The 27,837-nt window shown below is 45.0% G+C and overlaps 3 protein-coding genes across 9 annotated transcripts in view; 1 reads left to right on the top strand and 2 right to left on the bottom strand.

Annotated features, from left to right (window-relative positions):
• LOC125720523 (choline transporter-like protein 1) overlaps nucleotides 1–11,534 on the bottom strand; it is a 37,157-nt gene extending 25,623 nt beyond the window's left edge. Inside the window, exon 1 of the mRNA XM_048996028.1 lies at nucleotides 11,501–11,534. Coding sequence (XP_048851985.1) covers nucleotides 11,501–11,524 — 24 coding nt within the window. The 5' untranslated portion in view covers nucleotides 11,525–11,534. The remainder of the gene's footprint in view (nucleotides 1–11,500) is intronic.
• The window catches only part of LOC125720524 (choline transporter-like protein 1), a 37,467-nt gene extending 25,623 nt beyond the window's left edge, over nucleotides 1–11,844 (bottom strand). For 2 of the 4 annotated variants that reach the window (XM_048996032.1, XM_048996029.1), the window contains exons 1-8: nucleotides 11,501–11,639; nucleotides 10,451–10,540; nucleotides 7,824–7,966; nucleotides 3,668–3,804; nucleotides 3,410–3,503; nucleotides 2,912–3,081; nucleotides 834–923; nucleotides 159–298 (exon numbers count right to left, since the gene is read on the bottom strand). In XM_048996032.1, coding sequence (XP_048851989.1) covers nucleotides 159–298; nucleotides 834–923; nucleotides 2,912–3,081; nucleotides 3,410–3,503; nucleotides 3,668–3,804; nucleotides 7,824–7,966; nucleotides 10,451–10,540; nucleotides 11,501–11,524 — 888 coding nt within the window. In that variant the 5' untranslated portion in view covers nucleotides 11,525–11,639. Of the gene's footprint in view, nucleotides 1–158; nucleotides 299–833; nucleotides 924–2,911; nucleotides 3,082–3,409; nucleotides 3,504–3,667; nucleotides 3,805–7,823; nucleotides 7,967–10,450; nucleotides 10,541–11,500; nucleotides 11,640–11,706 lie in introns of those variants that run through there. The other 2 variants (XM_048996031.1, XM_048996030.1) reach the window with 2 other exon arrangements.
• Nucleotides 11,698–27,837, top strand: part of LOC125720520 (phospholipid-transporting ATPase ABCA1-like) — a 43,202-nt gene continuing 27,062 nt past the window's right edge. Inside the window, exons 1-2 of one of the 4 annotated variants that reach the window (XM_048996021.1) lie at nucleotides 11,698–11,830; nucleotides 27,538–27,637. In XM_048996021.1, the coding sequence (XP_048851978.1) occupies nucleotides 27,572–27,637 (66 nt within the window). In that variant the 5' untranslated portion in view covers nucleotides 11,698–11,830; nucleotides 27,538–27,571. Of the gene's footprint in view, nucleotides 11,831–14,658; nucleotides 14,682–14,815; nucleotides 14,886–24,278; nucleotides 24,608–27,537; nucleotides 27,638–27,837 lie in introns of those variants that run through there. The other 3 variants (XM_048996019.1, XM_048996018.1, XM_048996017.1) reach the window with 3 other exon arrangements.

Below are 27,837 nucleotides of genomic sequence, written 5' to 3'. Positions count from 1 at the left end.
CCCATAAAAAAAAATCAACCAGACAGGATTGAGTTTCCAGCAATGTGAGGCTTGATGGTAAAACTCTGTAAAACCCTACCTGTAAAACTCTGCGACAGCTCTGTGATATTAACGTTTTACACAGCAAAACGAAAATAAATCAAAACTCAAGTACTTACTGTGAAAACAGTAGCGATGATGGCATATATTAGCAAGGCATGGACATTGTCTTGGGCCACCTGCAGCTCATTTGAAGCCATGGTTGTACTCAAAGCCTTCCGGTGATCTGCATAGAGCCACCAGAGCCCACCGGTTCCTCCTGGAGACAAACAAAGCGGATCATCTTGTCCCACATCAGCTACGCTTAATACATATAGACCTGGGTTTGTGGCTTCGAGCTATTTAGCAATTATCAATACAAACAAAATGCGCAGTGAAAAAGCCTATTATAATTTTCTAGAAATCTGAATTATAATATTTGATATTCATTGACAAAAATCACAGCTTTTTGGTGAAAAAAAATTAAACGATGGGGCACCAAGCTAGCTTTCATTTTTTGGTGGTGATTGGTAACATACTACTCTGTAATTCAGAGCAATACTCTAGAAGAGCATTTCCCAACACGGTCTTCGTGGGACCCACAGACGCTTCGTGTTTCTGCTCCCAAAAATGTGGACTGTCTGGCAGGGAGCAAAAACGTGGACTGTCTTAGTGGGAGCAAAAATGTGGACTGTCTGTGGGTCCCCGAGGACTGGATTAGGAAACACTGTTCTTGAAATCCATTCTGGTGTAAATGCAGAATTGGTGGATGTTCGGCAGTCTAATCAAGGGTACAGAGGGCTATCTTAGCTCACCCAACGAGCCGAGGATCACAACTCCGGTGAAGATCCAGGCCAACACAGCAGAGATGTAGCGGATGACAAACATCAGGATAAACGACAGCACTGCATGACAGGAGAGAGACGAGGCATTTCATTATGGGCCATCAGCCCTCACTCTAGCGCCGATAACACAAAAGATGCCCTAGGGAATAGAGCATTAGCAAAGCTCTCAGCTATAACGCAGCTTGGATGTCTACATCTTTCTCTTCACTGGCCATCAACTGTAATAATTTAACACAACACACTTAAGTTTGATAGTGCTTCACTAAATCGATCAGCTATGTCTGGACAGGCCTGACTTATGATGTGTCTTTTCTTCACTCTGTGACCATTTTACAATCCCGTTGGGTCAGTCATCCTGGCAAACAGGTGTTGAAATGTGCTGTTCAGTCACACCTTGACTTACTCCAGACAGATAACTACTCAGTTCAGAGTGGAAGAAAAGATACGTGCGACTGCAGCAGCGCCGGTCCGAGCCCATGGGGGGCGCCCTAGGCAAGTTTTAGAGAAAGTGAAACCGACTGGCGAAGGTGGTGCCCCTCACACAGGATGGTGCCCTAAGCGGCTGCCTACAGTATCAGTCAAAACTTTGGACACACCAAGCCGCCAACACAGGAGAGTGACAGTGTCGCATCACATGACCTGGTCACCTGAACTAAACACTGCAGAAAGGGTTTTGGAAGAGCTTAACCAGAGAGTGACAGAAAAGCAGCCAATGAGGGCTCAGCATTTACATGGGCGTAACGGAAAAGCGGCCAATGAGGGCTCAGCATACATGTGGGACCTCCTTCAGGACAGCTGGAGAAGCATCCCAGGAGGCCACCTCATGAAAGGAGGAGAAAGCAGGGTCAGCCAGTCCCTGGGACAACGGGGGTTAAGGGCCTCGCTCAAGGGCCCAAAGGTGGGATCAATCTGCTGAATCAGCGATCTGAACTGGCAACCTTCTGAGTCCCAACCCAGAGAGCTGCCTGCCCCCCCGCCGCAAAAAAATAATTGTTTTATACTTATTTTGGTCAGTGCATGATTGCATATATGTTATAGTCTTGATGTCTTTATTCTAAAATGCAGAGAATGTAACACAAATAACCCTTTCTGTGGGTAGGCGTATCCAAACTTTTGGCTGGTACTGTGCACGTCGCCTGACGAGTTGACCAGCACTGAACTGCAGTGTACAGAGACTCAGCATGAAAACCGAATAAACCGCAAGCAGGCTGATAGCGTGCAGGAAGCTACAGTCGAACCTCGTTACTACGTACAAGACGGGATATCAAAAACATGTTCGTTATATGCATAGAACGTTGTAACCACTTAGTGCAAGATGGATGAAAGAACTCACGAAATATCCATGTAAATGATAAAACTTTAATAGAACAGACCCTTAAATTGACTACAAAACAAACGAACACATTATTACTTGTTAAATAATTCGACAAAGCTCAATTGGATACTTGAAATTTTCCTTAAATTACTCACAGTTACTTAGTGCCGGCCGGCGATAAACGGCAACGAAAATACACAACGGCTGGTCAAAATGGATTTTTAAAATAAACATTCACATCCAAATTGGCATTTGGCCTTAAAATATTAATGAAATATTGGTCAAATTAAATCATAAAATCCTTTACTTCCATTATTATTCTGAATTCACAATTACCGGCATGACCGGTATTTCACAAGGTTTAATAAACAAAGAATACGCACACAACACTTAACAAGCCATTACTACGCAGTCCAGTAACGATCGGTCAAGGCAACTCATTTAACACGGGACGTTACAACGCAATAGACAAATGTGCATTGTCGGGTGAAGATCAGGTAGATACAGGTAGATGTAGCGACACAAGTTGTGGTGGGCGGGGAGACAGGCGGTACGTTGTAATGATGGTTAGTTTTCGTATTTTCTCTAGAAATTTGGATGTTGTATCGAAGTATACGTTGTAAGGGTGTACGCTGTAAATAATGACTGCTATTGGAATAATACATAGGCTAAGAACGGGAATTAGAAATATGTACGTTGAAAAGGTGAAAACGTTGTATCCAGGGTACTGTACCTAAAGCCAGCAAGCAGAGGCCCACGATGATCTCCTTGCTGGTCATCACTCCGGCGAGGAGTCCGTGCTGTGTGCTGTCATGGCCGATGAAGGTGATGAGGGCCTCCGAGAATTTTAAGTGGCAGGCGATGTGTATGGGGGCGCAGCGATGGAAGATGGGCAGAGACGAGCTGTGTTCGGGTGAGACGCTCAGCATCATTATGACGTCATAAAAGACAAAGACAAAGCTTGTCGGAATGTTACTTACACAAAATGTTCTGAGGGCAAAAAGAAAATGACTGGCTCAAGGAGATAACCAATCAAAAAGCGACTAGAGGAGGCAGGACCAAGACATCTGATTAGTTGCTTGGACGCACCTCCTCCCCATTTTGATTGGTTTTCTCCCTGAACCAACCATTTTTCCTTCTGCCCTCAGAACATTTTGTGTAAGTAAAAACTCCCATGAGCGAAGCCAAAAGACAGCTTTGGCTATAGAGGACACAACAAAGCCGGCCTCACCTTTTCGGTACAGGAAGCTTGGGACATTTTGTGGCTTTTTCTGGACTTGTGGTGTATTGGTCAGGCAACAAGTCGTAGGAGCAAAGTAAGGAACCTACAAAAATTATACAAACATTCACTGACACTGCAGTTTAACCACAACTTGTTAAAAGACTAAACATTCATGAACCTTTCAACTACGCTACCCCAAAGTAGAAACACATTCATTTCAGTTCCAGAACACTTTGGCTGCGTATTAGGTCAGTGTGAACACCTCACCGTTCTGAAGAGCAAAATTCTGGAGGCTGCCGTATGACACGAGTGGAACATCGGGACACTTGGACACGCACAGTACCATGGATTTGATCTTCCTGTACTCAGTGTCGATGTTGCAGGGTTCGAGGACGAAGACGTACCTAAACAAGGAGATGGCACAAAACTTAATGCTGTGAAGACAGAATACAAAGGTTCTAAAATACGTGAATGGATTGTGCTTTGGCAGGAGCAGGCAGCCCTGATCCTGCAGTGCCGGTATCCAACATGTTTTCCATCCGACCTGATGAGATACTATCTGAGATCAGGTGTGGTTCATCAGAGATCAGGTAGGATGGAAAACCTGCTGGAGACCAACACCCCAGGATTAGGGTTGCCTACCCCTGTACTACGACATTAAACTAAATATGTACGATTTCTAAAAATCATTATTATTCATGTCACTAGGATGGTCTAAGAATAAATTTTTAGAATATCAACAAGTTAAATCTATAGTAAAAAAGAAATTAAGGTCTAATCAAATCAAATTACAAATATCACCAAGTGTGGCAGAATTCCTTAATCTCAAAACCCCCAAATTACTGTGTAAAATACTTTACAGTATTTAGACACTTTCTAAAATGGATGAATCATTGCAAAATGGGAGGCAGATCTATCAGTCAGCTGGGACCACAATTTCTGGTCTAAGATATGTTTAAAAACCTTTGAACTGATTAGAAATCCCAGTTTACAGTTAATACAATATAAAATCCTGCATAAAGTGCACTATACAGGGCATCGGATGTTCAGGATGGGTTTTACGTCTTCTAACATCTGCTCACACTGTCAAGGAGACACACCTGACAGTTACATCCATGCTTTCTGTCCACCTACTCAGATGTTCTGGCTCAGGATCTGTGAAGACTTATCAAAGTGTCTGAAATGTACCATTCCAACATCCCCTTCAGTCTGCTTGTTGGGCGACCTATATGGTGTCACTACAGATTTTAACACAACCCACATGGCTTTCACCGCCTTATGCATTGCTAAGAAGACTGTCCTTATGAACTGGAAGAATAAGAATAATCTTAATATCAACCAATATTGAGACAGTTTGTTGAACCATATTAGTCTTGATACAGCTTCTGCCGCCACACTAGATCAATCTCTCTGGGCTCCTTTGATCAGCTCCATCACCTAGTAGGGGTGGGGGTCACGGTTTTGTCCCGCTTTGGTCATTGTCGTTGGCATGGGGGGGGCATATTGGCTTGGGGCGTCTGGGGGTTCCCTGGGGGTGGGTTGCTGGGGGGGTTCGGCGCTGGGACTGCGGTCCTGGCCTGGATGGGGCTTTGGTGGCTCTTGGGTGGGGTCCTTCTGCCGGCTGCAGGCGGCGCTGCTGGGGGAGCCTGTGCCGGCGGACGTAGGTTCCCGGCCTGGTGGCCGTGCTGCTCCTGGGTAGATCCGGGGCGGGCTTGGGGTTCTAGGGGCGCTCTGCCTCTGGGCCGGGGTTCCGGCTGGGCTGGGGGGGCTTGGGTCCTGGTGGGTGTGCCGCCGGGATGTGGGTCGGTGGATGTACGGGGGCTCAGCCCCCGTACATGGTTGGGTCCTAGACTCCACCTGAAATAACATCTCGGGCTCTATTCCCCCCCACCACACTCCCTGCCAGTGGATGGGGCCCCCGACCGCTGGTGCGTTGGTGGTTCTCGATGTCCGGGGCTGGATGCTCGGGTGGGTGCTGGCTCACCCTCGGTGGTCGCTTGCCGGGGTCTGGCCCTCCTGGCTCTGTTGGACCCCTGCTGGGGGGTGGGGGGGCCTTGGATCTATGGGCCTGGGGTCTGGTCTGCCCTGGTATGGCTGGCCGCCGCCGGAGCCTGCGGGCTCGCCACCCCGGCCCCCTGGGGCTCATTAACTGTGGCTGCCGGATGACCTCACTCCGGAGCTCTCCTCTGCCCTTTTCTGGGTGGGGGCTGCAATACTCCCTTCGGTGGTCCTCCAGGGGCTCCTATGCCCTGGGGGGCCTCTGGATGTCTGGGGTCCGGGCCTCCTCCGTGTCTGCTTCATGTCCTGAGGGATGGGGCTGGGGCTCCCCACGCACACTACTAGACATTTACATGGAGAAACCTTATGAACACACACTGTCTTCATCGGCTGTTGCTTGTAAACATGTTCATTGTGATTCGCATAGATGCTGGTTATTGTTTTCTTTCTTCAGCAGGTTTTTCTTTTCCCTCCCTCTCTCTCTATCTCCCCTCTTCTCCATTTTCTTCCTTCTTTCCCCCTCTCTCTTCCTCCCCTTCTCTTGAGGAAATAAATAAAAATAAATAAATGAATAGAAATAAAGCAGTCCTCCGCAGAGGGGGGGGGGTGGTGGGGGAAAAAAAAAGGATAGTCTGCGAGTATGTCCTGCGATGGGTTGGTGCCCCATCCTGGGTTGTTCCCTGCCTTGTGTCCATAGTGTCCTGCGATGGGTTGGTGCCCCATCCTGGGTTGTTCCCTGCCTTGTGTCCATAGTGTCCTGCGATGGGTTGGTGCCCCATCCTGGGTTGTTCCCTGCCTTGTGTCCATAGTGTCCTGCGATGGGTTGGTGCCCCATCCTGGGTTGTTCCCTGCCTTGTGTCCATAGTGTCCTGCGATGGGTTGGTGCCCCATCCTGGGTTGTTCCCTGCCTTGTGTCCATAGTGTCCTGCGATGGGTTGGTGCCCCATCCTGGGTTGTTCCCTGCCTTGTGTCCATAGTGTCCTGCGATGGGTTGGTGCCCCATCCTGGGTTGTTCCCTGCCTTGTGTCCATAGTGTCCTGCGATGGGTTGGTGCCCCATCCTGGGTTGTTCCCTGCCTTGTGTCCATAGTGTCCTGCGATGGGTTGGTGCCCCATCCTGGGTTGTTCCCTGCCTTGTGTCCATAGTGTCCTGCGATGGGTTGGTGCCCCATCCTGGGTTGTTCCCTGCCTTGTGTCCATAGTGTCCTGCGATGGGTTGGTGCCCCATCCTGGGTTGTTCCCTGCCTTGTGTCCATAGTGTCCTGCGATGGGTTGGTGCCCCATCCTGGGTTGTTCCCTGCCTTGTGTCCATAGTGTCCTGCGATGGGTTGGTGCCCCATCCTGGGTTGTTCCCTGCCTTGTGTCCGTAGTGTCCTGCGATGGGTTGGTGCCCCATCCTGGGTTGTTCCCTGCCTTGTGCCCTGTGATGGGTTGGCGCCCCATCCTGGGTTATTCCCTGCCTTGTGCCCTGCGATAGGTTGGCGCCCCATCCTGGGTTGTTCCCTGCCTTGTGCCCTGCTATGGGTTGGCGCCCCATCCTGGGTTGTACCCTGCCTTGTGCCCTGTGACGGGTTGGCGCCCCATCCTGGGTTATTCCCTGCCTTGTGCCCTGCGATAGGTTGGCGCCCCATCCTGGGTTGTTCCCTGCCTTGTGCCCTGCGATAGGTTGGCGCACCATCCTTGGTTGTTCCCTGCCTTGCGCCCTGCTATGGGTTGGCGCCCCATCCTGGGTTGTACCCTGCCTTGTGCCCTGTGACGGGTTGGCGCCCCATCCTGGGTTATTCCCTGCCTTGTGCCCTGCGATAGGTTGGCGCCCCATCCTGGGTTGTTCCCTGCCTTGTGCCCTGCGATAGGTTGGCGCACCATCCTTGGTTGTTCCCTGCCTTGCGCCCTGCTATGGGTTGGCGCCCCATCCTGGGTTGTACCCTGCCTTGTGCCCTGTGACGGGTTGGCGCACCATCCTTGGTTGTTCCCTGCCTTGTGCCCTGCTATGGGTTGGCGCCCCATCCTGGGTTGTACCCTGCCTTGTGCCCTGTGATGGGTTGGCGCACCATCCTTGGTTATTCCCTGCCTTGTGCCCTGCGATAGGTTGGCGCCCCATCCTGGGTCGTTCCCTGCCTTGTGTCCATAGTGTCCTGTAATGGGTTGGTGCCCCATCCTGGGTTGTTCCCTGCCTTGTGCCCTGTGATGGGTTGGCGCCCCATCCTGGGTTGTTCCCTGCCTTGTGCCCTGTGATGAGTTGGCGCCCCATCCTTGGTTGTTCCCTGCCTTGTGCCCTGTGATGGGTTGGCGCCCCATCCTGGGTTGTTCCCCACCTTGTGCCCTGCGATGGGTTGGCCCGGGAGGTGGGAGGCAACGGGCCACCTGCCATGCCAACGCAGTAAGAGAACAGATCACTGAAAGGTAAGTACGTGCGGAGGACTCACTTGTATTGGGTTTGATCCCTGCCGCTGAGTGGGATGCCGGCTATGGGCGAGTTCCTCTGGCCGCAGGTGTTCCCGAAGCTGTCATAGCCCGACACCAGCCTGGAAGCAGCCCCCGAGGCGATGGCAAACCCGCAGATGAACATCTGCGGGAGTCCAACGCTGCCAGTCAGTCACTCAGGCAGAGCAGGGGCATCCCATAATAATAATAATAATTATTATAATAATAACTAGTAATTGCAGGCAGTGACTGAAGAGTCCAAAGCGTAGGACGGTCAGACAGGTAGGACAAGTAATAGAGGAAGAACGGCAGAGAGCAGGAGGACTGACTGACACCAGCAGCAAGGACAGTAAAGAGTCAGACAGAACTGCATAGTCTCGTAACAGGATGGAGATTGTTAATTGTAGGTCTGACAGGTCAGTAGATGTAGGACAGAACAGGACTGGTTTGGGTGAGATAGTCTGAGTAGTAGGTAGAAATTAGGATGGAGATGGTTTTAGTGTAGGCTTAACAGGTCAGTAGATGTCGGACAGAATGCAGAAGCCTCTGATGGACTGCATGAGCCCAAATGAATGTGTGGTTTCTGTCAGATGTAGTACTATGTAGAAATTGGCACCTGCCTACCTAACGTGGTAAGTCTAGATCTTGTAGGTTAAGCTTAGTATATAATACCTGTGCGAGTATAAATAAATATTCTTAAATATTCATAACAACTGCTTATTTGGGGGACTACCGCATAAGTCAGCAGTAATTATAGAGTTATAGGAATATGTCATTTATTCAGTTTTTAAATATCACAAGGGAATGCAAATGACTGTCATTAGGCAATACATATATTTTGACTTGGCATGAATCACAGAACTTGCAATACAAAGGATTTTGACCAGTATTATGTCACTTGAACAGAAATGAGATAAATGTCAGTTTCACTGGTTTTGCAGGTTTAGAGACACATGTTACATTTCTGTAGCGCCCCCGTTTGACCGATCGGCACCAAATTTGGAGGGCCCTTTCCCAATACCGCCCTACAGGACATATTCAAGTTTGGTGATGATTGGCTGAGGCAGGCCTGAGATACAGCCTGTCTGATTGAAGTGGGCGTGGCACCTGTATGGTCTGGGTGTGGCTGGTGGCCGTACCTATAGGATCCTATATAAAATAGGATTTTTTTGAATAATTATTTACCATGACTGTCTCCTGATTTGAATGATACCAGATTTATGTAGGTTGGTCGAAAATCCAAGGAGGTTAGCGAAAAGTATTGTTTTAAGACTCCTACAAAATAGGCCAAAGGCGAAAGAGGTAGGATGAAGTTCTATACGGCATTGAGTTTGCATGAGCCAGCACATTGGATCTGTAACAAATCTTAATTTTATCCTTAACAGTTCAGGAGGAATAAGCAGAAATGCAAAACCTGTCGCTGTAGCGCCCCCATGTGGCCGATTGGGGTGTCCTTAGCAGGGTATGCTAAGGGTTGGGAGACAAATGTACCACCCTGTTTTGGTTGAGACTGGCTATTGTTAAGCCTGTCAAAGGCCTGTCAGAATGCTGCTTGGTGTTGATTGGCTGATGGTGGTCAGGATTTTATGACTAATGACTGCCATGATACATGTCTGGTCTGAGGCTACATATCTGCAAAATTTCAGTCAGATTGGTCAAGGCAGTGAGGAGATACTGGCAGTTTTTATTTGTAGCGCCCCCTATTGACGAAATGCGGCCCGCCTTTTATCGTGTACCCAGAATGGGGTAGGGAGGTAGAATTTCAAATTTGGTGAAGGTAGGCTAAGTCAGGGCGAAGTTACAACTGTCAGACCGATACTGGCCAAATTTGGGTGGAGTTTGGGCGTGGCTGATGACCGTATGGTACAGAAATGTCAGATTGTTTTTTTTATTGTGATCAGCTCGGGGCACTGATCGTCTGGACACCTCATTTGTCTGATTTGGTCAGGGTCGGATTTACAGGCAGAAGTCAGTTTTGCAAATTATGCATATTAGCAAAAAATCTAAGTAGGCGGAGCTTCATAGTCCAAATGGCAAGTTGGTAGGGCAAGGCTGTCTGTATCTGCCGAAAAAAGAATTTCGATTGTAGGACTAACAGGACAGGAGATATCGACCATTCATCTTTAAAAAGAGGTGACTTGCAAAATCAAAGGGATAAAAAAAAACAGATGCGGCTAATAGGTGCGCAGTCAAGCAGCTTTAAATGCTTATTTTAATGCCAGCAGATTCTCCTCTTACTCTCCACGCAAATCTGGGAGGATTTTCACTGTACAAAACACGGGCCTGTTTTTGCTTTACCACGTTAACAGCACCTCGATACTCATCTACGAGGCTCCCAGTACAGGATGAGATTGGAGTAAGGCGGGCAAACACGCTCCTATATTCAAAGAAGCGGCAGAGAGGTGGAAAGAGTTGAAAGTAGAATATAAATTACCTTTAATGCATAATACATATGGAAAACGTATCAGTGACTGCAGGATTTAAATGTAAATGTAAAAGTTATTATTTATAATCCAAGCACGATGGAAGCACTAAGTAAGTATCAGGTCCGGCGCAGGAGTGTCACAGCAGGATCCGGCCATGTCATGCAGTTATGAGTCCGACAGTAGATACCACGCCTGAGACTCACCATGCCGAAGCAGAACAGCAGGAATATAATGAGCCAGAGGATATCCGTGCAGCACCTTTCCTCTAAAGGTCTCCATTCTCGTTCTGGCTTCTGTGGACATAAATACATACATGCGAGAGGTTCGACGCCTTCCCAAAAAAATAAGGAACACAACCACCTGACCACGCTCAGGCGACGCGCTGACGGTACTGATCGGCTATATAATGCAAGATATCTGCTAGAAAACAACTCAAGTGAACAGCCTGTATTCGGGGATCTATTTTTCGAAATCATTAAATTATTTAGGAGCATACCACGGAATATTCTTCGGGATGTGCGGCAAACCGAACAACATCATACAGAAACCAGGTCATTATTTTTGCGAAACCAAGTTCTTCGCAAACAGACTAATATATACGTTTAACGTACACGTAAATCACTCTATCACAAGTCACTTTAAATAAATCACTTTTAAGCATATTTGCACTGCACAAGACACTTTAAATATGTGGATTGCACAACCCTGGACATTACCATTCTTTTATTACCATTTATTCTAACTCCATTCCACACAAAAATTACATAAATATATACCTACTCGCACAGCTACTCTTATTGTTCTATATTTCTTCATATATTCTTCATATATTTTCTATATTGTGTGTTTTGTTGTACACTTATTTTATTTTAACTTTTTTTCCCTAGTTAAATTTACCCTTTATTTTAATTTTCATATTTATTTCCTTTTCCTATTCATAGTCTTTTATTTTTAGGTCACGAGCAGTTGTCTAAGCATTTCACTGCATATCGTACTGTGTATGTGACAAATAAATTTGAATTTGACATATACCTATTATTATTACATTCTGTCATTACCTTTAACATGTAACACATGCAGACGTTGCATATTCTTTCATCAAGTCGGAAATAACAACACTAAACTTCTGTACCGCATCCGTCATTCAACGTCCATTGGATGAAATACATTGCAACGCTATATTTATTTTCCAAATCAGGTATAATAATGCATACAAGGTTTTCCGTAGTGGGTTCGGGATCCCCATTTATTACCTCGGCGCTGCCACAGCATTCCATCGCAGTTGGTCTTTTAATCTGCTAAAAAACAAAAACTTTCAACATAAGACAAAAAAAAAAAAAACTTGAGCGAAGTTGAAAACGACCGACCGCCCTGCATGTACATATAAGTCACGGCGACGCCTCGCAAAACCAAACAAAAAAAGTCCCAGCCGAACTGAACTGAGCCGAACCTAACGGACCTGTACGAAGCGGAAAGCAGGGTAGCGAAGACTGGAGCGGCGACTCGATCCAGTAACAGATCGCAGTGCCTAGCAGCTTCTTCGCGGTTTCGGCAGGTGTATCCGGAAAAACGCTTCTCACTTGGTGAGACTTTTATGAGATCAGCGGCTTACCGGTGCGCGCATAAAGTGGCGGGATGCTATGCGCTTACATGGAGTATAAACTGTTTGTGCGCTGTAACAGCGCAAATGCGTACTTTGCGCGGATATGACAGGAAATTTTGCTACATGATTTATCCTTTATATGCTATTTTTTGTGCTTTAACTCTGTTATAACAATTGATTGCCACAAATATCACTTTCAGAGGTGAATACGTACTTGCGTACCAGTTATGTGCATCACTGTATATACAATGTAAGGGAGAAAAAAGTAAAATGATAATAAAAATGCAACCAGATTGTGGAGTAGCCTATACTCGTTTTTGTTGTGTATTTGAACAAGCTATTAATAATTGATATTAATTATTAGCTTACCCAAACGAAAAAACAAATAGATCACTTAAAGAATTAATTCACTTAAAAACAGAAATTACAAAATGCAAAGTTAAGTTTGGGGAAAAAACTGAAAGAACTATGTTATCAAATCCACCTTTCAAATATCCTACTCCTTGTAATTAACTGTTCAGTTCATTGCCGAATTTATTTAACATTTTATATTCAAGCGTAGCCTGGTGCCTTTGGGCCGAGGAAGTAAGATAATTTCACTTCGGTTCATATGGCCTTTTGCCCTGTGTTATATGTATCTATCACATGCACGTTTTTTCCACTTTATTAGCTAGAATCAGTCACTAGTTTTGCTTTGCTATGGATACTCCTGATTTTCGTGGTTTTCGGAGTCCCCATCCAAATATTAGTAATTTAGGCCTTAGTTCATCTAATATGCCTAGTTGAGTTTGGATGAGCTCTCGGTTTAATCGCCCCGATTACACTACATCTATAGGTGTCACACCTCCCGGGCGTGGTTAAGGGAGGAACAGCCAGTTAGGCTCCGCAAGGGAGCGCTATATAAGCGGAGAGTGCGCGATCCATAATCGCGAAGTATTTGCTTATGACACACAGCGATACCGAGCGTTTTCTTGTCTTGTGAAATCCCCTGATTCCTTGCCTGGTCCGTCTGCTTGTTGTGTGCTCCTCACCCTTTCTGCTTTCCTTCCCCAGACCCAATCCCGCTCCTGAGTTTCCCGTCCTGCCTGCCCCCCTGGACTTCGCGTTTCCCCTTCCTTGTGTCTCCGTGTCCCGTGCCTGTTTGTAGGACTGACCACCCCGGCTACCGACCCCAGCTATCGCCCACGACCACGATTTACGTCTCGCCCCTTTAAACCTTCCAGCTTGGTCGATCTAATAAAGATCGTTCTAACCCGCAATTCTGGGTCCGTGTTTCCCTTGGGGGATCCCGTGACAATAGGTTTATACCATTCGTAATAACGGAAGCATATCCGAACTGCATTTGTTCGTGATAGGGGTCAACGCCATGGCGAAATCTGACGGACATTTTGATTAGAATGTATTTTTTTTTAGGTGGACATAGTATTTAAAAACGAAACATACACGTTTTTCCTAAATCAAAACTGTTGGCCACAGGTATACTGCCTATAGCTGTTTTTGATAAGAATGTAGAATTTTAAATTCTAATTTTAAAGGTAAATGATTAAATAAGGGTGGTATATAAATAACCATTTGGTTCTTGTTAATATATAATACATGATACAGTTAAACATATAATACATTTATATATAATACAATGAGTGGAGTTATTATGAATTACGGGCAAGCCACTCACTGTCCCCTAGATGGCGCACGAATCAGCTCATTCCGTTTCTGCCAAGATGACGGAGGACGCTGTTTGTAGGTGTGGGCGGGGCATGTGTTTCAAAATGCCGCAGCAAACTTTACAAAACTTCTGATGATACACGCGATCAACCAAGAACATGAACATGTTGAACTGCTTTACTAGGTCTCTGAGGAACGGAAGATGTTTAAAATATTTAATAAAATAATAAATGGTAAAATGATTCTGCAGATTTCTTAATATAATTACATTATTGTGCAATTTATTCTTAATCACGTTATTTGTACTAGAATATAATTTTTTTGAAAATAAAATGTTTTTAATTTGGTGCCTTCACGTAGCCTAAGTTGGGTGGCATGGTGCTGCAGTGGTTAGCACTGTTGCCTCACACGTCTGAAACCCAGGATCAAGTCTCCCTCTAGGTCACGTGTGTGTACAAATATTTTCACAAAACCAACAGGCCTAATTGCAGACCTTTGCAATCAGCTCACTTACCGGTAAGAAACCGGTGGAAGTTGAAATATCCATTTCACAGTCCTTTGTGAGCTGTGAAATGTTTTTATTGCGGAAAGTGAAAATGCTAATGAAATACTTATGTGAGAAAGGGGTTTTTTAAGAATTCTGTCACATAAACAAGGTTACAAATAGTGTAATGAACAAAGAGGGAGTCACCATCCATCACTGAACCTTGGCGTATGCTGGGATTGTGTTATTGTCTGCCAGGGCCAGAGCGATGGTCACTCACGCGAAGCCTAATTCTAAGAATCTCCGAATTAGTCCCAAGTGGAACCTAATATCAGGAAATATTTCCAGATGATCATATGACTAAGACTGAGGATCTGGTAGGTATCTGCTCATTACCACCTAGTTGCATACTGTACATCTGAGGCACATTTTCTCCTGTAAAACTTAAGATGCTATTTTCTGCTCAAGTATAACAAGGAGGGAACCAGCCCTGTCACTTCCGCTGTCGTCACTGTTAGATCACTGTTGTTAGATGCTGGCATTAAAAAGGTTTGAAAATAAGGTATTTCTGCCTTAAGATGTACCGCAGCAGAAGTAGTAAGTAGCTCAATGAGAAGAAGTGAGTAGCTCAATACTCAGTGTGCTTCAAGCTCTGTTTTTGGATTTCTTCTCTGCTAGTAAGGTAGGACTCCGTTTACTTTCTGTCTCAGACTGGGTTGGAACTGTTGTTGTTGTGGTGTGTAGTTTCTGGCAATCAAGTGCAGTTTCGGTCTCCCTGAAGGTGTTAATTAGGGGGCAGGCCTTACTGAGTTAAATTGAAGGTGACTCCAGCTCAATACTCAGTGTGCTTCAAGCTCTGTTTGTGGATTTCTTCTCTGCTAGTAAGGTAGGACTCTGTTTACTTTCTGTCTCAGACTCGGTTGGAACTGTTGTTGTGTGTAGTTTCTGGCAATCAAGTGTAGTGTGTCTGTAAAGGCAAACAGTGTAGTTGTTGCTACTACTTCTAATCCTTTCTCTCGTACTCTATCCAATCCTCTATTTCTCTCACACCGTCACTGTAGACATGTGCCTTAGACCTATCCCAGTCCACTTATCTTTTAGATCTAGGATATCTCACCCAACATCCAGGTGCCGCACACCCAGTAATCTTGTGTACCCTCCCATAACACCCCAGTCCCAGCGAAGCGTGCTGGGTGGCCTCTGGAATTGCCAGTCTGCTGTAAAGAAGGCTGATTTCATTTCTGCCCTTGCTTCACACCACTCTCTTGACTTTCTGGTTCTGACGGAGACCTGGATATTGCCTGAGAACTCGGCTACCCCGGCAGCTCTCTCCTCTGCTTATGCTTTCTCTCACTCTCCTCGCCAGACTGGCAGGGGCGGTGGCACAGGTCTGTTGCTATCTCGGAACTGGTGCTAGTCACCCCTCTCTCTGCCCTATCTCAACATTTCTTCCTTTGAATTCCATGGAGTTGCTGTTTCCTCTCCGTTCAATATTCTAATCATTGTTGTCTACCGCCCTCCTGGCCCCCTAGGCTACTTTCTAGAGGAACTCGATACTCTCCTCAGTCTCTTCCCCACTGACGACACCTCTCTCATTCTCCTTGGTGACTTCAACTTCCCCCATGACAAGTTCCTTTCTTCTGGTCTCCTCCCATTTCTCGACTCCTTCTCTCTAACATCCAACAACTGCTCTCCCACACACAAAGGAGGTAACGTCCTCGACCTGGTTTTCAGCCGCCCCTCTCCAGCTACTGACATCACTTCTACTCCTCTACACATTTCTGATCACCACTTTGTATCCTTTACCATTGCCCTACCCGTCTTGGCCAATCCCGGTTTTCAACATTTCCTGCCCACTCGACCAAACCTCCACTCTGTCTCCCCTTCTTCTGTTGCTTCCTGCACCCTGTCTTACCTTCCTGACCTTGACTCCTTTTCCTCCCTGGCACTGGAGTCTGCAACTGATACTCTCATCGCCTCACTTTCCACATCCTTGGACGAACTCTGCCGGCTATCTTCCAAACCCAGGAAAACTCGCCCTGCTCCTTGGCTTTCAGCTGCATTACACACCAACCGAAGAGAATTGCGGGTAGCAGAGAGGACGTGGAAGAAATCTAAGCTTGATGCAGATCTGTCTTCCTACCGTACTCTGCTATCCAAATTCTCTATGGACGTGACTGCAGCTAAAACTACCTTTTACAAAGAAAAACTAGAATTATCCTCACAAGATCCTTGCAAACTCCATAACATCTTTTCATCACTACTCAACCCTCCACCACCTTCTGCTCCCTCCTCCCTGACTGCTGAAGATTTTGCCAATTTCTTGGCCGAGAAGATTGACAGAATCTGTCAGACATTCTCTCCCTCATCCACTACACTACACACTAAGGATTTCCCTCCCCCCTCACTGGCCCAGTTTTCTGGTCTTACGGCAGATGAGATCATGAAAGTCATCTCATCTTCCAATCCTACCACCTGCTCACTTGATCCAATCCCTTCCACATTGCTTCAGAAAATCTCTCTAGACCTTCTCCCCTTCATCGCCACTATCATTAATGGCTCCATAATTTCCGGTCATGTACCAACAGCATTCAAAATAGCCAGGGTCATTCCCATCTTAAAAAAACCCACTCTAAATCCCTCGGACACTTGCAACTACCGACCAGTATCGCTTCTTTCCTTCCTTTTCAAAAATCCTCGAACGTACAGTCTACAACCAGCTTTCTCTCTGTCTCTCTCAGAACAACCTCCAGGATCCTAATCAGTCTGGCTTCAAAGCAGCTCACTCTACAAGACTGCCCTCTTAGCAGTCACTGAGAAGCTACATGCTACCAGATCAGCCAAACTGTCATCTGTCCTCATTCTTCTTGACCTATCAGCTGCGTTTGACACAGTCAACCACAAGACTCTCCTGTCCATCCTTAGGAGTCTTGGCATTGGTGGCTTGGCATGGCGCTGGCTTGCTTCCTACCTAGAAGGCTGAACATACCAAGTGACATGGAATGGATCCACATCTACCCCACGTTGTCTTTTCACCGGTGTCTCTCAGGGCTCGGTTCTTGGCCCTCTCCTATTCTCCCTCTACACTAAATCTCTTGGCGAAGTTATATCCTCACATGGCTTCTCCTACCACTGCTATGCCGATGACACTCAACTCATCCTCTCCTTCCCTCCCTCAGACACTCATGTCTCCACTAAGATCTCTACATGCTTGGCAGACATCTCATCTGGGATGACCGCTCACAAGCTAAAACTCAACACTAGTAAAACCGAACTGCTTTACATCCCGGCTGACTCATCCCCCCTCCAGGACCTTGCGATCTCCTTTGACAACTCCCTGATCCGTCCTTCGGGTTCTGCTCGCAACCTTGGAGTTACCATAGATGATCGGTTGTCCTTTTCCTCACATATCACCAGTTTTTCCCGCTCTTGTCGGTTTCTCCTCTTTAACATCAGGAGGATATGTCCATTTCTTTCCACTTGGGCTACCCAGATACTCGTCCAGTCCCTTGTCATCTCACGCCTGGACTACTGCAACTCGCTTCTAGCGGGTTTACCACTGCGCGCCATCTGTCCCTTCCAACTGATTCAGAATGCAGCTGCTCGACTTGTTTTCAACCTTCCCAAGTTCTCCCACACCACTCCCTTGCTACGCTCTCTCCACTGGATTCCTGTAGCTGCCCGCATCAAATTCAAAACACTGATGCTCGCATACAAAGCCAAAAATTGTCTGGCACCATCCTACCTAAAGGACCTCATCACACCCCGTACTGCACCCCGATCTCTCCGATCCTCCAGCACTGCTTGACTGGTCCCTCCACCCCTCAAGACAAAAGGACGACACACATCTCGGCTCTTCTCTGTCCTGGCGCCTAGTTGGTGGAATGAACTCCCCCTTGTTGTCCGAACAGCAGAAACCTTGGCTGTCTTCAAGCGACAACTCAAAACATTCCTTTTTCAGAAATACCTGAAGTAGTACTTCTGTATTCTTACCCAGCTCTATTCCGTGTGTGTGTGTGTGTACAAAAAAAAAAATTGTTGCACTTTCTCAACAGAGTATTCAGATAGATGGTATTTAGATAGATGGTATTCATAGCGGGGCGGCATGGTGGTGCAGTGGTTAGCACTGTCGCCTCACACCTCTGGGACCCGGGTTCGAGTCTCCGCCTGGGTCACATGTGTGCGGAGTTTGCATGTTCTCCCCGTGTCGTCGTGGGGTTTCCTCCGGGTACTCCGGTTTCCCCCCACAGTCCAAAAACATGCTGAGGCTAATTGGAGTTGCTGAATTGCCCGTGGGTGTGCATGTGTGGGTGAATGGTGTGTGAGTGTGCCCTGCGATGGGCTGGCCCCCCATCCTGGGTTGTTCCCTGCCTCGTGCCCATTGATTCCGGGATAGGCTCCGGACCCCCCGCGACCCAATAGGATAAGCGGTTTGGAAAATGGATGGATGGATGGATGGTATTCATAGCCTGGGTCCTTACTGAGCTAGTATCGGGAAAATTCATCGCAGCGTCTTGAAGCACTTATGTAAGTCACTCTGGCTAAGGGCGTCTGCCAAATGCTGTAAATGTAAATGTAGTAACCTACATTGTTTTACATTTCATGAGGCTGGACAATAAATCTTGCAATTGTGCAGTTTATTTATCAATTTCTGAGTTCATTCATTCTTTGCTAGACATTTGAAGTGTTACAGAATGAGCTTCTATGTGTTTCCTATATTTTGATGCTGATCAACAACTGTGTCCTAAAAAGAAATGTAACATGGCAAAATGCATAATTATATTTAACAGAAGAATACAACACTTTTTGCTGGTATTACCTACTTCAGAAGAAAATGAGTCATCCCAGGTGACAGGGGGCAGTGTGGCTCAGCCCGGGAAGCCTCTCTGCCTGTGAGCAGGTGCCGGTCTGAGCCTGGCCATTACAGAATAGTCTGATGTCCATGGGCTCTTGAGCAAGACCCCTAATTTAACCCCCAGCTCCCTGGTTGCTGCAGGGTGGCTGCCCCTTCCCCATAACCTCAAAGCAGCCTGCTCTCACCTGTATGGAGAGCAAGCTGGGGGCAGAGAGAATTTCCCCATGGGATTAATAAAGGGTCCGGATTCTGTTCTGCAGGACTAACACGCGCTCCTGTTCTTTGTTGGTCCAAAGTCGAATAAAACACAGCGTGGTGTCTGACCCCCCCTGCCATTTCACATACATTCCTTATCTCTTCCTAGCATTTTGTGTAGTTTGGCACACAGTACTGCAGCTCACAAACATTAGAGTGTTGGACTTATTTATTGAATTCTCTTGATGGAACGCGATCACCAGAATTTCCACCATGCCATATTTTACAAACAGTAATTTAACAAGTAAAATAATGTACATAACCAATGACTATAAGTTTTATTACTATGTGGACAAACAATTTATAAAAAGGCATTTGTTGGCTGGCATGGTGGATCACTCGCATGTCTCTGTACATGTACCCTGTGTTGACCCTGTTTGACTGACACCCCCCATCTGCACCCCTACCTTGTCTCCTGTCCTTATTGAATAAGCTCCAACCCCCCCCCCCCCCCCCCCCATGAATGAATGTGTTTGCATGCATGTACCCTGCTTGGGCCAGGAATCCCATTCGCACATGAGAGCCAAAGTCGCACAGACGATGTTCTTTGTTTTCATTAACACTTTGGGCCTAAATTTTGGTTCCGTTCCAGCAATCGATCGGTCAGCATGGTTGTAGTCTTAGAATGATATGGTTAATATGAACTGAAATTGATATATTTAAACAAAATTGATTTTTTTCTAAAAAAAAAACCACCATCTGGTTCCAATGAGTAGAAGCAACCTAAAATAAAATTTGTGATTTTATATATGTGGATAAAGCACCTGGTCTTGAAGCAATAAAGAAAATATTTAGCTCGACTGTAATGTGTAGAAAGTAGCCTTGCCCGTTTACATTATTGATAAAATACGTTTATAAGTAATTATACATATTTAGCTAACTTTTTTATAGCATTTGTTAACAGTGTATCTATCTTGTGAGGGAAATCTGTGAATGTATTTGAATGTTGCCTTTAGGCAGCATGGAAATTGTATGCTGATGTTATGGAATGCTGTAGACTAACAGCTGTGTGCTGAAGACCAAGAATTTAACATCCATGGTCATTAAATAAAACAACCCTGGAAATGCTTTTCTGGGTTTAGGCCGTTATTGGTCTGACAGTACCCAGCTACCCCTGCGGTATCCAGCCACAATTGGCCCGAGGCTCATACGTCTGTCAGGGTTTTCTCATTATCTCCTGGACAGTATAGTTCCTCGCAGGAAGTCCTATCTCATTTTGGTCCTTGGGCTGACTACTGAATGCAATTATACTGCAAGGGATCAGCCATTATTTTTTGTAATGGAAACTTTAACCGCAAGGATGGGAGTTGGGATGCATTTTGAGAGAAAACGTTGCTCTATGCAAAGCATTTTATTATTCCTGAATGGACAGTAGACCGGCTATGGCAGTTTTGGAAAGGGGGCGTTTGGGGGCAGCCCTAAGCAGCCCTTGTCAGTACAGGAGGGTGGCGTGTGCTTTTTGGGTTTGAGAAAAGGCCAAGCCTTCTGCTGGAGATTTGCCCTAAATTATTGTAAATGTAATGCTTTTTTTCCATCACCTGTGATAGATTGGGATCCAGTCTGGGTTGTTCCTCTGCCTTGTGCCCTGTTGCTCCTGCCTGGCATAAGCCCAGGTTCACTCACAGCCCTGAGCACCATAGGCAGTTGGAAGATGGATGGATGATTGGATGGATGGATGAGTATTTCTTCAATGTCGATTGCCACAGATACCGGACAAGTAGCTAACATCACTCAAGCAATACTCATGAAGTATTTTCCGAACCATAACATGACCTCTGCCTTGTCTTTCATATCGGTCTCTGATTCATCTGTGTTGTAGCAGAAATGGGTCATTTTCGAGTGTTAGTCCTCCTAAATGAAGCTAAAGAAGCACAAGTGATGGAGAGGAAGAGAACAATGCTTCAGAAATGCTGGACTGCTACAATGACAGTGACGAAAACTAATCGGAAGCTTCAGAAATCACTGTCCCAGGATAAAGAGGGTCCTAATAGGTTAATGTTAAAAAGCCAAGAAGTCGATTGACAGATGTGACTAAGTCATTGTTCCAGGATGTAGAGCTCAAATCACTGTCAAGAGAAACTCATTGCTCTAGGAGCAGCAGCTATCCTGAGAAATATGGGCGGCTTGGTGGGATTGGTCATTGTCCCAAAACAACAACATAAATACTGTTTAATAAGCAACCAATTGTATTGAGGTATGTAGTGTTATGTCCAGATTTGGTTCCGAGCCGTTCAACTCACAGTCATAAGAAGATCAGCGTTCCAGCATGTTCCAGAAGCCAGCGAGTCACGGACAGAAGACGATTGCACCATGATCCTGAGCTCTATACAGTAATTTAAGGAAAAGTATTTACATCTAAAATCCCACGTAAAGGAAACACTGATTTCCTTCATAGAAATTTAATGTAACAAAATTTCCCACATAAGAGAAGCAGAGATGAAGGTGCAGAGTCTGAGCCGAATCAGGGCAACAACTGAGGTGGACTGTCACCAGTGTGAACGTGGCCTGGTGGCTTTCAAAGAACGACCATTTTCCAAGTTTATTATAAAAACCCAAGTTTCATTACACACTGTACGCTTTAAAGGCTATTTAGAGTGACTGGTTCCCCTTAACCGTGTGTCTCCGGACTCTGCAGAGTAGGAAGAGAGTGGACAAACATTTTTAAAATCAACAAAGGTATCTCGTTGGTCTTCTATAGTCGCACATATTCTTTATAATAAAAAATGTTCATTTCACGTTCAATGTGATTTGATTTTAGCAATATATGTGTCAGTTCTCATACTAGAATCCTATTTGGTATCTATTTTCCACCAAATATGTTGACGGCAGCTTTTGGAGAGTGTGCAGTGGAACGCTTCCCTGGCGTGAGACGCTGCACCCTTACAGCCGGAGACCCCATAAGACGTCATGTCGCCTTTCACCCACTTTCTGTGACTTACAGGCAGCTACGTCACTATCGCTGGTGGGAGGGGCGCTCAATCTGCGGTGATTGTGGGCACATTTCACAAACATTACGATTGAAAATCCGCTTTTTTTTTTTTAAACTTGGCTTGGAGTTTTCCCAGTACCTGGAAACTTGGAACTGGATGCAATTAAATATTTTCACTCTTTAAAATAAATGTTTTACATCCAATAGTTTGCTTGTTAAGAAATTAATTTGATCTTATGTCTATTCACTCTTTAGCAAGATTTTCAACATTCGCATGAAATAAGCGAAAATATGTTTTATCCTTTCAAGAATGATTCACGTATAGCAATACTAAACAACTTTGTAACTCGTCCTAAATAAATTCTTTATAGATACGACTATGATTCGAAATTCCCACTGTGTCCATATACAATTCATTTTAATGTGATACGTCATTATCATGGACAGATATTATCAGGCAAATCCTATCAATTAGCATATATATATGCTACTGAATTCGAGCTAGAGAGAGGGTTACGGAAATTAACAAATAAACCATGAATTAATTTAGACCCCTTAACAGACCAGTTGTACTGCATATTTTACTCAAATCGAATATGTACGACGTTCACACAGTAAATAGCCTACGATTCATCAGACATCTGGAGTGAATAGAGGTAAACTCCAGAGTCCAGTGACAGGGTGCTTTACTCCACTCCATCTGACACTTGTCATTGTGCTTGGTGATGTGAGGCTTGTATACAGCTGCTCAGCCATGGAAGCCCATTCCATGAAGCTTCCGGTGCACAGGTTTTGTGCTGGAGTTAATGCCAGAAGAGGTTTGGTGTCTACAGACCGTTGGTGCCTTTCACACACTATGCTCTGTTACTCTATGTGGTCTGCCGCTTTATGGCCGAGTTTCTGTCGTTCTCTAAAGACGTCCTCTTTTATAATAATACCACTTGCTGTTGACTGTGGAATATCTAGCAGGGACGAAATTTTAGTTGACTGGAATTACAGTTGACTTTGCAAAGGTGGCATCATGTGACAGCACTACTCCTGACTGCACTGATCTCTTCAGAATGACCCATTCATCCTCAAACGTTTGTAAACCCGACTGCATGACAAAGTGCTTAATTTTATACACCTGTGGCAATGGGTCTGAATGAAACACCTAAAGTGAATGACTGAGAAGTGTGTCCCACTACTTTTGGACACACACACATAAACACACACATACACGCACGTGTAGGGGATACCTATCCTTATGGGGCCTGCTTATTCACTTCTATGGGAAAAATGCTAATGCTAACTAAGACAACCTTAACCCCCACCCTGCCCTAACCATAACCATAGGTAACCAAGCAAAATTTTTACATTTTTAGCTTTTTCATAGCAGTCACCGATATTTATAAAATAGAGTTTTCCCTTATGGGGATCAGGAATTATCACATTATGGGGGCATTGTGTATACCCGCTCGCACACACACACACACACACACACACCATTTCTTACAACAATTAAAATTTAACAGTACACATGACATTAACATACAACACAAGTATAACTCAAAACATGCTACCTATACTATCTACATTTGCCATTGGCCTGGCATGCCACCACTCTGCCTGATGGGTAACCTCTAGCGCTACAGCCTTATACACATACTGACCTCAGCCGATTAGGCTTCTGTGTCTGTGACCAGAAGGTTGCAGGTTTGAGTCCCGTTCTCTGTGCAATAGTCACATGTCTGTTGTAGGCTTGCCACCTCAGTCCTGTAAATTCCTGGACACACAGTCATTGGCCATTTCCCTGGACAGCTGACCAAAATCTGGGGTGGTCTGGGAATATCCTGGATGGTTGGCAGCCCTAGTCTGTTGGGCCTTTGAGTGAAGTCCTTATGTCTCTAAAGTGCTCCGGAGGGCTCAGACCGCAAGCTTCACTCTCACCTGTAAGCATGTGTGTCTCAATGGAGGGCATGATGGGATACAAGCAAAGAAGCGCTCCAGTGTACCTGTATTTCAGCAAATAACAGACTAAAATGGCTGTGTTTGCAGTCCCACATACTGCTGCTGGATGTCTGCTCTTGTTTTTTGACAACTTGCCTGAACTGCACATCGGAGGCACATGTAAACACCTCTAAGATTATACTGTTTGCCATTGATTGATATAGACTCGTCCCCCACCCCATCCTGAGTTAATACACTTTTTAAAGTCATGGCAAATCCTGTCTTTTGTCAGTAGCTGTATGAATGTGGCTAGAAAAAAATTGGTTAGAAAAAAAGTGACGTTTTAAGAATAAGCGTCTCCCTTTAAGGGGCCGTGTGGCCCCACGCGCGCGCCCCTCGGAGGGACCGGAGCAAATTAACGGCACAGGATGGTTTGACCGGGAGTAACCCGCAGTCTTAAAGCGCCAGTTTGGGAGGTCGTATAAAAGATCCGAAGAGAGGAAAAGCGCTGTTATAGTGCCGTGGTTCGGTGTGGACAATGCCGGAGAAAACATAGCCAAGAAATGCTTTAATATAACTTTCTACCCAAAAGGATGATTATTCATGCTCTTGTCAAATCACTCTTCGTACTCTTGTAAAGGTATGCACTTTTTGTTTGGTTGTTTTCGAGTTCTGACTTCACTGACTCAATATAATGACTGCAAAACATTAATATGCACGCGTTAAAATGTCCTTCGCCTTATCTGAGCATTTGCGTTACTGTTTTAATATATTTAAGTAAATTGCAGTAATTGGAATAAGTTGTCCCACCGCATCGTCGTCTTGCTTCCCTTTTTAAACATCAAAGATTATTCCAAAGAATATTATAAACGGGTGTAAATATATGTTTTTATAAGTGTGCCGTGTAAACTATAACGAAGACAGTTTCTGAGCGACCACTGTCGGATCCATCTGCCAAGCATCTGTACTTCATTATATTGAGAAACTGCGCTGCATGTCCGACAGCACCCCCCAAAAAAGTTAACTGTTTCACGTTGGGATAACTGTTACTGCTTTGTACCCATGGTGTAAGGATGTTTATAACGTTGGTCCCTACAAGATTCCTTATTGTAAATTAAGATGTAAATTAGTGGGCAGTCGTAGTAATAAGTTGAGAACAAGATCTAAAGAGGTAGACGTTGTCTGAAGTTGCGCCTCGAATAAGCAAGTTGTCTGTTGAAATCAACAGAACTGTGTGTTGATTGCGACACCTGATTGTTACGATATCACACATTGGTTAATAATATTTTAGCACCACATTATTATTGCATTTTGTTATTAACTACATTTTTAAATTCGCGCATATTTTATCATATTTGCATATTTTTTCGCTTTAGTAAACGAATGACTAATTGCGTTGCCAGGCATCGCAAACTGAAGCGGTAAACCCGACAGTGGCTATTCACAAAGGATTGATCTCTGGCAGCGCAATAAAGATGTACTGTCACTCTTATGGTGTACACGTTAAGGAAAATCATTTGCAGCGTCATTCTCCAGTCTGATTCTCCAAGCTATACTTTATCACATTGTTTTGTGTATTGTAGTTGTACAAACACAGCGATAAAACGACACCAAGCTTACGTTTCTTAGATATGCAAAGTGCCCTTGTTATCTCGTGGAGATTTGTGGCTTACTACACTAACACAGCACAAATAAAGGAACTATTAAGGTTAGACCCTATTTGCAGCAATCGAGCTGAGAACATACATTTTGCAACAATCAAAAGAAATTCTTGAAGACCTTGGTGGAGGGGGGGGTGCGGGTGGGGAGCTGTTTTTGTTTATCAGCACGGAGAGGATTACAAAGTATCTCAGGCTCTGGGCCTTTACTGGACCACAGTCAGATTCAGAGTGTTTGGAAAATGTTTGGGAGTGTCATGAATGTTCTCAGGAGGGGCCATGTTGCGAAATCATGGAGGAACAACACGCAGGGACATCCAGGGGCCCCAGCCATGGTCAGTAATGAGACTTTAGCACCAGGAAGACATTAGACAGAAACATTCATGGATTATATGTTAGAGTAGGATGTCACAAAGCTCAGCTCACTGAGGTGAACATGAATACTCATTTCTAATTTGTTCTTCGTCCTGGAATAGGTTTTTATGGAGCATAAATGTCAAAAGTAGAATGTTTGTCCTGCGCAATATATGTTATATGAGGTGAAGACCAATCTCTACATTTCACATTATGAATATGACATCATTGGTCAAGCACAGTGGCAGCAGTGTCACGGATTAAGGCTGCTTTCCCAATCGGGATCTGGACGGCATGCCATTGTTGGAGGATCCACGAAATCTGCCGTGTTACAGAGAATCTGACAGGAGAATATCAGGCTGTCTGGATTGATGTTCTGTCTGGTGACCCACATTTCTTGGGCAAGGCTCCATGATGGATTGATGGATGGATGCATGCATGGATGTATGGATGGATGGATGAATGATTGATGGATGGATGGATGGATGCATGGATGGATACATGGATGGATGGATGGATGGATTGATGGATGGATGGATGGATGAATGGATTGTCCATGAGTTGAGGCTGAAGTGCTTCTGGGTTGTAGAGCCTGACTCCACAAAGTCCAGGATTAAACTGCATTGACTTAAAACAGTTTATGCCTTTGTATCCATGACTGCCTGTTGAGTTCAAGCAGCTCTGCAAGGAAGACCTGATGTGATCAGTAAATACAACAAACATGACTTGGTGTTGCATAACTTTCTCTTTAATGAATAAATAACACAAGGTATCAATGGTATTTGTTCGCGATAATCAAATATTTAGTTGAAGTTTTACTAAAATAGGACATGGCGCAAATACTTTTTCACGGAGTATGAATTTGGAAGTTGGATGGATGTATTGATGTGCTATTCACACCAAAAGAAAGACTAGCGCGCTTGGTTAAAACACAAACCATCATTTATAATAAACGAGGCCGTGATGCTTAGCGTGATTGCACACTTTAATGTTTAAACAATATTTTTTTCTTAGGTCAAATCAGAAGAGTGGCTGTAAGGTTTTGTACATTGAGGTGAACACACACCATAACGAAAAGAACATTATTCCTTACAGTCTGTCAGATATTGTAAAAGGGAAGTGGGATCATCACAAAAATATTAAAGACTAAGGATTAACTGAAAGATATTGTTTTCTCTGCCTTATAAATAGCAACTCTTCTTATGTTTACTGTACACAATGGTTGTTTTAGTTAATATGTTGCTTTTAAATTTCATTACATGCAGAGGTTTAGTATTAAAATGATATCCTGTCTGTTTTAAATCAATGATCTGATAAAGACTGACTGATTCAAAAGCGTAGGTGGTCTGTTAAATGTTTACGGATTTGAAAGCTGTGTGTCATTGTGCAAATGTGTGTCCTTGGTTAGACAGGGCACATTGCTTAAAACCACACTATCAGTGGCCGTTTTCTGGTTCAGAGATAGCACCAGCGTACTTTGAATGAAATCTTAGACCAGCATGCCGTGTTTGGGGATACTGACCCTTGTTCCTTTGTCATAAATAACCTGCTGTTTCAGCTGAGAGCCCACTGGGGAAAGTTTTAGAGGCAAGATGCCCATCTCTACCCAGCTGGGCCTGCTGCTGTGGAAGAACTTTACCTGCAGAAGGCGGCACACGGTGAGTTCTCATTTTTCATTCTTGGTTTTGGGCCGAAGGGGAGCAAAGCAGGAACGTGGCAGCGAAAGAATGAGAGATGCCGTTATTTTCTGGTATGTTCTCCTGCCCCTAGGAAAAGATAACAGGGTGGAAAAAGTGCAGCATGTAAAATGAAACGATCAGCAGAAATATACACGTGCATTCTGGTCGGAAAGGAGCTG

The sequence above is a fragment of the Brienomyrus brachyistius genome, chromosome 25 (genome assembly GCF_023856365.1).
Source record: "Brienomyrus brachyistius isolate T26 chromosome 25, BBRACH_0.4, whole genome shotgun sequence".
In the NCBI taxonomy this organism is placed as follows: domain Eukaryota; kingdom Metazoa; phylum Chordata; class Actinopteri; order Osteoglossiformes; family Mormyridae; genus Brienomyrus; species Brienomyrus brachyistius.
Note: the sequence above shows the minus strand (reverse complement) of the source record. Positions and strands in the feature narration are given on the sequence as shown.